Genomic DNA, 14,216 nt, shown 5'->3' with positions numbered 1-14,216 from the left:
AAGTGGGTCTTTAATGGCTCAGCGAGTCCCTACCAGTCTGTCTCCTACCTACACCAAGGCCAGGATTAGTTATTGTGTGTGTCAGGGGAAAGAAGCAAAGGCTTGGAGAGGAGGGTGGTACTAATTACTGGATTAGTTGGACTGAGGGGGGTTTGGCCTTGTGTTAAGGTTGAGGGTCGTTTTTGGGAACGAAAGTTTTGGGAACCCAAGATGAAAAATCTCAAAAAGAATGAAAGAATGAATGAATGAATGCCTTTAGTTTCGTTGTACAGCTGTGCAATGACAATAAAGGCATTCATTCGAGATTGACGGTCGTTTTTGAGGAAAGTTTTGGGACTTTGTTACCAAGTCAGAGAGATGACAAATCCCAAAAAGTATGATGCATCGCTGTAAGTGTTCACGTTTACCTTTGTGAATTTGACTGATGCTGACAGATAGCTATCCTCACTTCTACATCAGATAAGAGACCTTTTATGTTTGTCAGAATACACAAATAGTATACAAGCTGTGCCAGAGTCTGTGCACCACATGATAAGGCCTACCCATTTGACATATTGAAATATTGTCCTTTTTTAGCAGGACAAAAAGAAAGAAAGGTAGATAAATATATACATGGAGCTAGGGATGTCATAAGAACAAGTACTTTGGTACCAAGATGATACCAAAATTATGAACACGTGACGTGTTTTTCTACAGTAAGGAAGGTATCGTATGTACCGTCAGAGCTCGAGACCAACGGTGTCCCGTCGTCCCAGGGACGACGGAAAATGTCCAGGTGACGCACCCTATTTTTCCCTGTTCACATTGTGAACAACAAATATGTGTTGAAATCAGTAGGACGAGAGCTAGTTAATGTTAGCTGTTAGCTCTGTGCAGGACTGTGCTGCTTACCGGCTGCAAACAGTTAAGAGATAATGAACAGCAAGCCGGTCATTGTTGTGAAATAAACCCCAACATGAAGCGGAGGGGTCTTGTATCGCCCTAAAGGGGTTTATTTCACAACAATGAACCGCTAGCTGTACATTATGCTGCTTATTACACAGCTACTTACTTAAGAAATCAATAATTTGACACAAAAACGGTCCGCCAGAGTCCGACATCAGAACTGCGCCCACGGTCTGTTATACATAGCAACGGTCTGTTATAGGGAAATTACAGACTGCAGAACGCAGTGATTGACCAATCAGAATTGGGTATTCAACAAAGCCAGGTAATAATGACTATTATGATGCGTTCAGGCTCTATTCAGTAAAAATTAGTATTGGGCAAAGATAAATTCTAGCGTTATCATGATGTGTTCAAGTGTAATCTTGTAAAATGTAATTTTTGGTGAGAAACTTGAATTAATCGATAATAGAGAGGGGATTATAACCTGTTTAACTTCCACTGTAATAAAGGAGTGTATGTTGAAGTAAACAGGATTTATCGTTTTACTTTTGTTTTTTACGGTGGTATCAAATCGGTATCGAGAATCGTGGAATTTCACTAGTACTGGTATTGACTACTAAATTTCTGGTAACAAGGCATCCCTACATGGAGAGAGAGAGACAGAGAGTGCTGGCTTGGCCTTGTGCCTATAAACCTGCAGTGAAACAGGGAGAAAATAAATGAGGAAAGGACTTACTGGCAAGGGCCTTCTCATAGTTCTTCCCCATGGCAACAAAGTTCCGTAAGCAGGGGTTGAACTGCTCCATGATGGTCTGAAAGAGAAAACAAGAGATAAATGGGAGGTAGGGCTTTCACTTATCAGCAGAGCGGGGTCAAGGGCAGAGAAGAAAAGACTTCTTACACATCGCTCTCTTCATTCTCTCTCACACTTCTTCCTGCCTCTCTTTTTTTTCCCTCTCTCCGATACACAAGCCTCCTTCAGCTGCACAAAATCTGTCTCGCAACAGAGCAGAACAGCCATCAACACAATCTTTGGACACTTAAGTGCTTTGTCTTGAATGTTAATAAGGGCAGGAATGGCTTCCTACACTTACATCCTGCCTTCTTATAGTGATAAAATAGTCCAGGCTGGAGAGGATGGGGTTGATGATGATGGTGGTGGAGGAGTGGGAGAGGCACTTGTGAAATTTACATCGACAGGATGCATGTAGAGCATTAGATGATAGACACCAAGGGTCATTATGGCTGCAGAGCAGTGTAGATATACAGACATGGCCATAATTCATCAGCATCTAGACTTAAAAGTCCTGTTATAACATTATATATCTTTATTAGGGCTGTAAAAATGTTAACGAGATAATAACTTGTTAAGGAGGTTAAATAACGCTCCAAACTTGCGCTAAATTTTGGTGCAGAAAAACTGTCATGGCCATTTTCAAAGAGGTCCCTTGACCTCTGACCTCAAGATATGTGAATGAAAATGGGTTCTATGGGTACCCACGAGTCTCCCCTTTACAGACATGCCCACTTTATGATAATCACATGCAGTTTGGGGCAAGTCATAGTCAAGTCAGCACACTGACACACTGACAGCTGTTTTCTGTTGGGCTTGAGTTTGCCATGTTATGATTTGGGCATATTATTTATGCTAAATGCAGTACCTGTGAGGGTTTCTGAACAATATTTGTCATTGTTTTGTGTTGTTAATTGATTTCCAGTAATTCATATTTACATACATTTGCATAAAGCAGCATATTTGCCCACTCCCATGTTGATAAGAGTATTAAATACTTAACAAATCTCCCTTTAAGGAACATTTTGAACAAATAAAACATGTGCGATTAATTTGGACAATCATGTGATAAATATTTTAATCGATTGACAACCCTAATCTTTATATAATTCAAGTCTTTTAAGAAACAATCTCATTTACAGTATAAGAAGAAACTGAGCAGATTTTTTTTGTCACGGCAGCAGTAATATGCTGCGTTACTGTAGAGATACAGTATCATACATCATCGGCGTAAAGGCAGAGATGCCTGACATCTCCCAACATCATCGTTTCCTCCACCTCTCCTTCCTCTGCCTGTGCTCCTCCAGGGCTTCCTCCAATTAGCCGGTCCCCAGTCAGCTAGTCAGGAACAGCCAGGGGACAGAGACAGGGACAACCACAACATTGCTGCAGCAGCAGTCCCTACACAAACCATCAATACTGCAGGAGAATACTTAATAATCTACTTCTAGCCTGGATTCACACCGTGGCAGAAGAATATGGCAAGGTGCCACCAGCGTCAACCTGAAACAACCCCGGCAGCTCATCCTGAAAATCATATGCCTCTCATCTTCAGTCAAACCTCAGCGTTTTTGCTTTTGCCTTCATCTCGCTGTCTGTCTTTTGTTTTTAATGAGAGCCAAGATTTGGATAGGACGGTATAAAGTTGTGTGTGCGCATGCTTTGGTGTGTATCCCGTCAGGAGTCGAAGCTCAAGTGGCTTGAGTGCAGCACAGCCCACCTACAGTAGAAATACCAGTGAGTCAGACATACATCACTGATACTTTAATTACCAACAGTAACTACTTTACTATGCCTCTCTGTTGCATCTAAAGCTGTAGTCAGTCACCACCAATTACAACTGTAAAAGATGCAGCCCGACCTATTGTATACAGTTTTTGACTGAGTATACATGTTTACGTACGTATTAGTACGGATTGTTTCTAGGGCTGTAACTAATGATTATTTTCAGTATTGATTAATATCCCAATTATTTTCTAAATAAAAAAATCCGAACTAACCCTTTCAGTTACTTCCAAATTTAGCACAGCTAACTTTGACCCAGCTAGTGCTAGCGTTCACATTATTCATAACAATATTGATTAGCTTCTATTAGCTTAATTTAGTAACCTACGTCACTGCTTTGCCAACAGCTGAGTGGGTGTTTCCATTTGAAAAAAAACCCCGGGAAAAAACGGTGATTGACCCGCCCTTTAAGAAGCTGGAACCAGCAAATGCAATCATCAAAATAGTTGCTGACTTATTTTATGTTGATCAACTAAATCTGTTATTTGTTGCAGCTCTAATTGTTTCCATAGTTTCAGAAGTATGCTAACCTGTGAAAAAATTTAAAACCACCTTAAATTCTGGTCGTTGTGGCAGAAAATATAAACGAGTAAGAAGAGTGAGCAAAAAGACGTGTGTTATTTCGGTTCCCGTGGATATTAGCTGGCTGAGCTCAGGGGTCACCATCCTCCCTGTTAAGCTCCTGTCTGTTAACTGGGTCTAGCCCTCCAGCAAAATGGACTCGCAGCAGGTCTGTGCTTGCAGCTCTCGAGAGCACAGCGAGAGAAACTTACTTTGAAAACACAACAGTTGTTCCTGAAGGAAGAAATGTTCTAAAAAAAAGGAGAGCATATTAATACTGCAGACTCTTGAATACACAGCTGATTGTTTTTTTTACAGAGGGCATCTCGTCAGCTTATTGTTTTACATAAACTCATTCCCGAGCTACCATGAAGAGACAGAGCTTTATAAACTACTCTGAACAGCAACTCCTGTTTTAAATGAGCTCCCTTTATTTACCATCTGGCTTTGTTAGGCTAATATACAAGAAGAATAGGAGCATAATTGGGGAGAATCCCATCTTCAAGCACACACAAAGCGCTCGTATAAAAAGGTATCCCTGCTCCCGCTGCCTCTGGGAAGATAAAAGACAAACACATCCCTCAGGACCTCGCTACAGAAATGTTTATACCTAAATGTTTCTTCGCGCTGCCTCATTCTGATGTAAAGTGCATCTCACAGATGAGGATAGGGTCACATGAGTGTGTGCAAATCGCACACACGCATACATCAGCGTGTACTCGTGCACACACCTACATTAATACAAGGCTTTATAATAAAGAGTGGTGGTGTTTGAAACCGGTGGGAGGATTACATAACAAAGCAAAGCCCTGTACAGCATCATTACGGCACACTCTCCCACTGAGGAGGCCAAAGGTAGCTGACACCGGCCCGACCGCCTTTCTTACACATACTGTACAACACACACACGCTGACCCACTGCCACTGAATAAACACACAGAAAATGCAGTTACAGAACATCACAATGCACCCTTATGCAATGGTTCGATATCTTAGTTATTCCTCTTTTTTTGTGCATTTTCCTACGAATGTCCGGCAACACATAACAATTTCCACACATTACATGCATACAGTCTTTTCAAAATAAACTTCTGCACAGTACGATTAATCGATTAGTTGTCAACGATTAAATTAATCGCCAACTGTTTTGATAATCAATTAAATCGGTTTGAGTAATTGTTGATGAAAAAAAAGGTCACAATTCTCTGATTCCAGCTTCTTAAATGTGAATATTTTCTGGTTTCTTCACTCCTCTATGACAGTAAACTGAATATCTTTGAGTTGACGACGTCATCTTGGGCTTTACGAAACACTGATCATCCTTTTTCCCCATTTTCTTGCATTTCATAGACCAAACAACTAATCGATTAATCGAGAAAATGATCGACAGATTAATCGACAATGAAAATAATTGTTTGTTGCTTCTCTACTTCCCATGAAACAACTTGTTTAGGTTTAGGCAAAAAAACTACATGGATAGGTTTAAGTAAAGATCATGGTTTGGGGGAAAATAACTACGGAAGAGGCGTAACTTAAGTACGGATGTTACGTGACAAATCAAGTACGGATGTTACGTGACAAATCAATGTTGACTTCTGGTTTCACACGGGACACAGACACCAGTCTCCCTAGCAAAGCAAAGAGCATATATTGTCACGAAGTGAAAGTCAATTGTTCATTGCATTGCAACATCAGCGACAGCAGCAAAGCTACGTTTCCGCCATTTTGGACTGAAAGTGACTACCGGACGCCAGTAAAACGTCCGCCTAAAAAGTGCCGTACAAAAGTAAAACAAAATAATTTCTATTCTATTGTCATATTCTATCAAAACGGCCTGTGTTGAACAATAAAATATTATCAATATTAGCGTTTTCAGTCCAAAATGGCGGCAGCAGCTGTTGTCAAAAAACACAGAGTTTCGTCTCTTTGCTTTTATACTCGAAAGGTGTTTTTTGACCCATCCATCCACCTGACCTCCTCCCTACGTGGCATTTGTCGCTCTTTATATTTCCTGGTTCACGATTACATGGATTTTGTGGAATATATACGAGTTACAGTGCATTACTTTTCATAGTTATAGCTACAAGCAGTGTATGAGAACAGCCTGAACATAAAGCATTGGATGTTTAGCCATGGATATAACTAAGAGACATAAATTGCAGCGACATGCAGCTAAGGGGAAGTGAAGAGAAAAAAACACACTGAGGTAGTTTCTTTCTTCGTCTCTTCCCGTTGTTGCTAAATTTGTCATCCCAGTTCTCTTGTACTACATTGTTACCCTAATTGTGGCAGCTAATTGGGAAATGGGGCCAGGAGGCGACATGAAGAGAGAGAGAGACCGAATGAGAAAGAGAGAGAGAGATCCAGCAAGTGATTGAGTAGAAAATTGCGAGCAAAGGTGTATGGGTAATCATGTATTGTGTATCCCTTCCCATTGAAACACTCCTCTGTATCATCTTTCACTTACAGAAATAATAAAATAAGAAACATGTCACGGCTGAAGAGGTGTAATCTTTCCCTTTGCGGAGACGGAGAAGCTGTCCATTTCGTGACTGCCTACACAACGACTGAATGAATTCATTACCAGCACTCAGGCCAAAAATTAAAGCAAACAATTAAAAAAAAAGAGGGCAGAGAGCAGAGAAATGTCTCCTACAAAAATGAATCAAATCTGTTTGACACCAATTTGTGCTGTGAGGTGAGACAGGAAGAATATGGAGAACTCAGGAGCATAAATGCTGCAGATAAGGGAAAACACAGCATTATAAATTGACGGCTTGGAAGTAGCTAACAAGGTCAGTGTATATTAAACAGATTGTTGATTCAAACATCCATCTCCGCTCATTCTGTTCCATCACACAAACGCAGTAATGACATGCAAAGGGGGTAATTTCAAAGTAACACCAGCTGATTAGAATCAGGGGGAATCACGCGCAATCAGAAGCCAGGATGCGATCATCATCATCTGTTCCTTCGCGCCTTCCCCTCGCTCCTTCCTCCTCATCCCCTCTTCTACATTGCAACTAGCCGCGGGCTTGAAAATGCCCAGGATCATATGAGCACTGTAGCCACCAATTAGTGTATTTGTGAGAACCGTAGGGGCACGTCACGTGGCGACAGGCAGCAGAGGCAGCCGAGCCTAATGATGTAATCAGGGAGGAATGTAAAGAAACGGGATCATGTGCGGATGGACTTATGTCAACCGGACAGTTTCTGTCCTAATAAGGAGCAGTGTGAGTTTATATGATGGATCTCAATCAGCTGAGACCTTTAGCATAAACTGATTAATAGTCAGGTTGCTGTGTAATCTCTTGTCTGGTTGACTCCACTGATGAGGAACCAGGAGGAGACACATCAGGATCCGGGTGTCTCACCACCTCGGCTAAGCAGTTTCCTGGGGGAAACCCTGTAGTTGTTAACACACTGAAATAGTCTTGCTAATTGTGCCCTATCATATTTTGATATCACTAATGTGAAGCTATAAAAGATAAAGCTAGTGGCGTTACTTAATGCATGTTTACTGAAAATAAACACAGCAAGCCTGGGTAAAAGCTAGGTAAACACTTTAGTAGTTTTTGTCCAGTTAACAGTTTTAAAAATGAACTTTGCAATATGCAAACATGTGCAGAAGAAATTAACTACAATTAAATGAAGTTAAAATCAATGCCACGTTGTTTTGCCTCGGGGTGAGCTATAAATACGCATGTTATTGCAAATCTCTGCGTCCACCGCACTGTGCAAGTCAGTCAATTCCAAAATTATTGGAAAAAAAAAACCTTCAGTGCAATTTATGTGGAGTACGCTGCAGTAGACTGGTAAGCGTACCCCATAAAGATGAGTGTATATGGTTGGGGTGTTAAACCATATCTCAAACATCCAAACCTTTCCACTAACCATGCTTTACTTTGGTTGCTGTCATTGTACTCAGATCAGCCTGTCAAAAACACATCATGTTGCCTTCAGGAGCATGCTGGAAATGTCAGAATTAGAATGTACATAAAGGAACAATTTAACAATGGAAAATACGTAATAAGGACGGTTAGGATTTTCTTTCTTTGTGATCAATTATTTATTTGAAGTTTCACTTGTTTCCCTTCAATCAACCCACTGAAATAAAAAAATAATAGAAAAAGGAACCCCCCTCCCAAAACAACAACAAACAAACAAGAAATAAACAGGACAAAAACAAGACGATATGAATCCCATCCCCCTACAACCCAGGAATCACATGATCATTTTAGACATAAGCCAACAGCATTCTCACGCAAAGGAATTAGATAATTATGCTAATGTGGAGGACATTACCATAATTATCTAATTCCTATATAAAGTTACACGATTGGTCGGCCGAGTGTTGGAGTTTCCTCATTGGCCGTTGCTCTTTCAAAATGAAAAGGCAGGAACAGTCCTTTGTTTACGCTTTCAGGGGGGCGTGTCAGTGATTCCACTCACCGGCACGAGTGCTCGTTTATCGGCGCATTTTCACCAAATCCGGTGACGGAGGGCGACTCAAAACTTTCCATCATTTCCTATGGTAAGCAGGAGAAGCAGTCGCCCAGTGCATGGTGGGAGTGTTGCGGCGAGTTGGAGAGGGTCTGTATTTGCATACATTTTAAAATCGAAACTTGATGCAAATGAGCCCGTCCAGCGAGACGCGTCCGACTCACGAAACTTGGACCAAGCTGTGAAACTACGCGATCTAGTTCTAAAAAGAAACGAGATTCAGCAGTGGCATCGCCTATTTCTCACTTAAATTGTTTTGGAAATAGATTTTGGTGGATTGTTTAGACAGAATAACAGAAAGTTTACGAGCAGGCCGCCATGTTGTTTCCTGTTTGAAATGGCGAGCAGAAAACCAGGGACCAATCAGGTGCATTCAACGATCGGGTACGTCACAGCTTAAACGGCCAGTTGAGTGAAGCAGCGTGTCCCCTAGTGTCCTTGCCAGACCTGGTGGACATTTACCGCTGGATTTAACATTATAGACATGACCACTGACTATTTGTGTAACAATTTAGCCACAGATTCACAGACTGACCAGCCATGTACTGAGTTTTCACCGAGTCTTGTTAAACTATTCCTACTGTTGTCGTAACTGAGAATGGCAGACTTGTGCTGTATTGGAAAGACAACAGCCACTTGTAATGGGTTGCATTCCGCACAAATTTTATTACATTTCGCCGGAAGAATGCCAATTTAATTTGAAGTTCATGCTCAAAAAGGAAAGTCAATGTTTTGACTTCTTCCATCTCCTCATAAGGGATTGTGGCAAACTTCTGTTAAATGTTAGATTTAAAGATCAACATCAGTTCCCTGCAAAACAGAGTTATCGAGGGGACCACAGAGCAGGGGATGTGGATTCACAAGGAGTCTAAAAATCACTGCAGAGCTACTGTACAAGTGAAGGGAACACAGCCAACTTCTCACTGTAATACGGCTAAAAGACGGGTTACGCTTATTTCAGAGCAAAGTCCAGGTATACACTTTGAGTGGATGCCAAGAAGAAGTCCTTCTTGCATACCTAAAGCCTTACTAACATGCAGTAGGCACAACATGTGCTTTCAGTAGGAGCCAGGGCGGACATCAAATCCAAGAACGCCGCGTGAATATTTGTGTCCTTTCCAAGTTGTATTGAGCAGAGCAAACTTCTCAGCATCGTGAGCTGAGAGGAGACTCTGTACAGTTTGAGAGCAGCTCTCGTGTTCCTTTGTTATAAAAGTGCACAGAGTATATAATTCAGTCAAACACAGACGGGGATCCATAGACGTTCTTCTAACTTTGCTAAGTGCCAAGCAATTCTTTACTAAAGACTGACAGTTCCACGCTTGTTCTTGTGTTAAAAATAATGATGTTGCTTACATCATGCAACACTCACTGAATAAAATGGGACCATTACGTTTTCTTAAATTTAGCAGTGTATTTTAAAACTACGCCTATCTGTGGGTAAAGGTTTTATCTCTTCTGACTTGGGTGAATGAGAAGGATTTTTCTGCACGTCAGAGACTTCAACAATGAAAAGCTGGCCTCTTGTGATCTCTTAGTCCACCTCGAGCTAGCAACATGCAAGTTATTACAGCTTATTAGTGACCAATTATCCAATTATGGGTTGTAGCCGCAGAAGTCACATTAAAACTCATGACCCGGCAGAGTCAGGAAGAGAACAAAAACAATTATGCAAGGGCTCCGTTGTCAGTTAAAGTTTGTAATTGTTGTTCTGCACCTTCTGGAGGCCTAATTATGTTTTTGTCCAACGTGACTCAGACAGTGCTAACCAAGGAAACTCACCTGTTGGACGCATGCAAAAGGATGCATCTCCCCATTAATCTTGAATCACCTCTTATTAACATTTGTCATATGACACGCCCCATGCTCTTTCCTTTCTCTGCTATGCAAATCCGCCTTGCTATTGAGACTGCGTGGCAGGTGATTAGGGCTGCAACTACAATTGTACCAATACCGAGACCAGTATTGGAACTGCCCAAAGTATCGGCAAGTACGCCGGTCTATGCACCGAGCCAATACCATAATTTATTAACCCAGACAAAAAAATCAACTTGTTTAACAGGAAATCTATTCTTCTCTACCGCTCCAAAACAGGAGCCTTCACTGTCGCCCTGGATGTATCATGGCTGCCACTGGCAACTACTGTTTTAGAAGCAGCGAAGAAGAACTGATATCAGGTAGTTTGTCATGTGACGATAGCAAACAAAATCAGTGCGGTGCTAGTAACGAGTGTAACGGTAAAGGTAGTCAGAGCAAGGCAATATTTCACAGTGGAAAACAACAAGTGAAACGGCGATATGTACAGTATGTAAGGCTTCAGTTTCGATGGGTGGCAGGATGCATGTATTTGTTAATGTTTTACAAAGCGTTTAACCTGAGTCAGGCCATACAACAAAGATAGTAATCATATCACATCCATGCGTAGTAAACAGCTGTTAAATAATAATAATAACTATATCTTTTTTTCACGCTGGGACCAGATCGGTACTCGTTATTGGCCGATACCGCACGTTCAGGTATCGGAATCGGTTTCGGGAAGGGAAAAATAGTAGCGGAACAAATCTAGCTGCAACTAAAAATTATTTTTATTGTGGATTAATCTGTTGATTATGTTCTTAATTAGTTGTTTGGTCTATAAAATGTCAGAAAATGGTGGAAAATGTCGATCAGTGTTTCCTAAAGCCCAAGATGACGTCCTCAAATGTCTTGTTTTGTCCACAACTCAAAGATATTCAGTTTACTGTCATAGAGGAGTAAAGAAACCAGAAAAATATTCGCATTTAAGAAGCTGGAATCAGAGATTTTTAACTTTTGGCGATTCATTTAATAGTTGATTAATCGATTAATTGTTGCCGCTTTACATGTCAAAGCTAAAAGGTAGAGGAGAAAGGTACAGGCTTATCATTCGTAATCATTTTTCATGAACTTGGGATCCAGAAGGCAAATATCAGCTGTTTATGTGACGTGTGCTTTATCTGTAAACTTCCTCAACCTCTGCAACACATCTAAAACAACACATACTATGTCATGTGGGAGGAAAATACTTAGTCATGTTGGAGGTGCCTCCCACCTTGCAAAGAAAAGTACTCCTTACACTTTGGTAAATGTTGTCACTAGGGCTGTCAAAGTTTAAGCGATAAAACACGTTAACGCAAATTTGTTTTAACGCCACTAATTTCTTTAACACTTTAATGCAATCGATCTTTCGGAGGTTGTACCGGGATCAGTTTTAAAGCCAGAGTGAAGATACTGGCATCATATGAAACTAGAAAACTTAAGTCATACTAGCTTGTCCGGAAGAAGGTTAAATAACGCTCCAAATTTATGCTAAATTTGGGCGAGGAAAAACGGGCATGGCCAGTTTCAAACACACTGACAGCTGTTGTTGCCTGTTGGGCTTCAGTTTGCCTTGTTATAATTTGAGCATATTTTGTATGCTAAATGCAGTACCTGTGAGGGTTTCTGGACAATTTTGTCTTTGTTTTGTGTTGTCAATTGATTTCAAATAATTAACATATACATACATGAAAAATGTGCAATTAATAACGATTAACTATGGACAATCATGCCATTAATCATGATCAAATATTTCAATCAATTGATAGCCCTATTGCCACCAATAGATACATTATAAGAGGCTTTTGAGGCCATTGAAATGGCACAATGTTGTCACATTCAATCAGACATGATGCTTGATGACCCCAAAGTCGTCTAGAAGGGGTCTCAGGTGGTGGAGGAAAAACCTCTCATCACCTCTCATACAGGTTCTTTGTCCTGCAGTGTCTGCTGCTGCCAGACAAACAAATCATTTGCTCGCCAGAGACCAACTATTTACTGTGTTTGTTTGCTTTGCTGTCATCTGCAGCCAGTGTGACCCCCCCCCCCCCCACTCCACTCAGCCACTCATCTAACCCAACACAGGCGCTGGTTACCACAGCAACCAAGACCCAGACCTATTTGCTAGCTTTAGTTCTTTGACCAGCAAAAAAACACCCATTCATTTTGGAGGAGGATCGAAATGTCTCACTCTGAAATCCCTCAAAATAATGTTCTAGTCAATTATGAAAGGCTCAAAAGCAGGAAGTTAATAAAACAGCCAGCAGAGATTGTTGTTTCTCCAAAATGACCATCAAATGAAATAACAAAACAACACATTGTGAAATGACGAACTTCATTTCAGTGTGGGTTGCTTCACTGGTGAGATGAAGAGCATAGTCACATTTTGCATGGCAGCTTTAAAGCTTTCAGAAAAGGCGGTTTATGAATTATGGATGTATTGTGTGAGGGTCCCACGGCTGACCTCCTCCTTACAACATTCAGATTTCAACACAGCCATACACAGACAGAAAACCATGTATATTTAGTGATTAACAAATTTAAACTCAAAATACATTTATAGCTCCTATTTAAGTGCCCCACGGTGCTCTCATCTTTCTGAGTGCTCAGTTAATCTGAATGCGACATCATGGAGGTGGCAATATTTTTCACCGTCTGTCTTTTATTTCATACAGATGCCTCTCAGGGAGCTTGTAAAAATGTACATCCTGCTATATTGCCAGTTAATACAGACTTTGTACAGGGGCAAGCAGGAACATAATTTAAAGAGGACCTATTATGTTTATTTTCAGGTTCATACTTGTATTTTGGGTTTCTACTAGAACATGTTTACATGCTTTAATGTTCAAAAACGCTTTATTTTTCTCATACCGGCTGTGCTGCAGCACCTCTTTCCACCCTCTGTCTGAAACACTCTGTTTGAGCTCCTCCCCTTCCGAAAAGCCCAGTCTGCTCTGATTGGTCAGCTGACCCACTCTGTTGTGATTGGTCAATTGAAACAAACTCTTCGGACTCTGCTCCAGCTCCGCTCTAACTAGCTTTGTTTGAGGACGTGCCAAACTAGCCGCTAGGCAGGTATCATACAAAAGTGTTACTTGGTGACATCACCACGTTACAGAAGAAAAGGCGGGACTTCAAGCGAGGCGTTTCAGGAAGTTCAGGAGCAGTGTTTCTGTGGGGGAGGGTAACTCCCTTTCGCGTGGACTTTGGGCTTTGTAACTTTGCAGACATTTTACATGCACAAAAACCTATATAACGCACTAAAGGAAAGGGAAAAGCACATAACCATATTAGGTCCTCTTTAAATAGGAGATGTAAATGCATTTCAACTAGGGCTGTCAAAGTTAACGCGATAACATTTTAATGCCACTAATTTCTTTAATGCATTAACGCAACTTGTGATTTTTAGGTTGCAGATATGAAACTAAAAAACCTAAGGAATCCATTGATACCAACCATGTCATACTAGCTTGTCGGGAATGAGGTTAAATAATGCTCCAAACTTACACTTAATTTTAGCGTGGAAAATCTGGCATGGCCATTTTCAAAAGGAGTCCCTTGACCTCTGACCTCAGAATATGTGAATGAAAATGGGTTCTATGGGTACCCACGAGTCTCCCCTTTACAGACATGCTCACTTTATGATAATCACATGTAGTTTGGGGCAAGTCATAGTCAAGTCAGCACACTGACACACTGACAGCTGTTGTTGCCTGTTGGGCTGCAGTTTGCCATGTTATGATTTGAGCATATTTGTTATGCTAAATGCAGTACCTGTGAGGGTTTCTGGACAATATTTGTCATTGTTTTGTGTTGTTAATTGATTTCCAATAATAAATATATACATACA

The 14,216-nt window shown here is 40.9% G+C and overlaps 1 protein-coding gene across 8 annotated transcripts in view; it reads right to left on the bottom strand.

The window, feature by feature from the left end:
- baiap2a (BAR/IMD domain containing adaptor protein 2a) overlaps positions 1-14,216 on the bottom strand; it is a 68,060-nt gene that overhangs the window by 46,666 nt on the left and 7,178 nt on the right. For 7 of the 8 annotated variants that reach the window (XM_037793398.1, XM_037793404.1, XM_037793400.1 and 4 more), the window contains exon 2: positions 1,625-1,700. In XM_037793398.1, coding sequence (XP_037649326.1) covers positions 1,625-1,700 — 76 coding nt within the window. Of the gene's footprint in view, positions 1-1,624; positions 1,701-9,005; positions 9,011-14,216 lie in introns of those variants that run through there. The other variant, XM_037793405.1, reaches the window with a different exon arrangement.

This window comes from Sebastes umbrosus, chromosome 14, assembly GCF_015220745.1.
Source record: "Sebastes umbrosus isolate fSebUmb1 chromosome 14, fSebUmb1.pri, whole genome shotgun sequence".
Lineage (NCBI taxonomy): Eukaryota > Metazoa > Chordata > Actinopteri > Perciformes > Sebastidae > Sebastes > Sebastes umbrosus.
The sequence above is the reverse complement of the archived record's forward strand: the minus strand, read 5'-3'. Positions and strand labels throughout refer to the sequence as shown.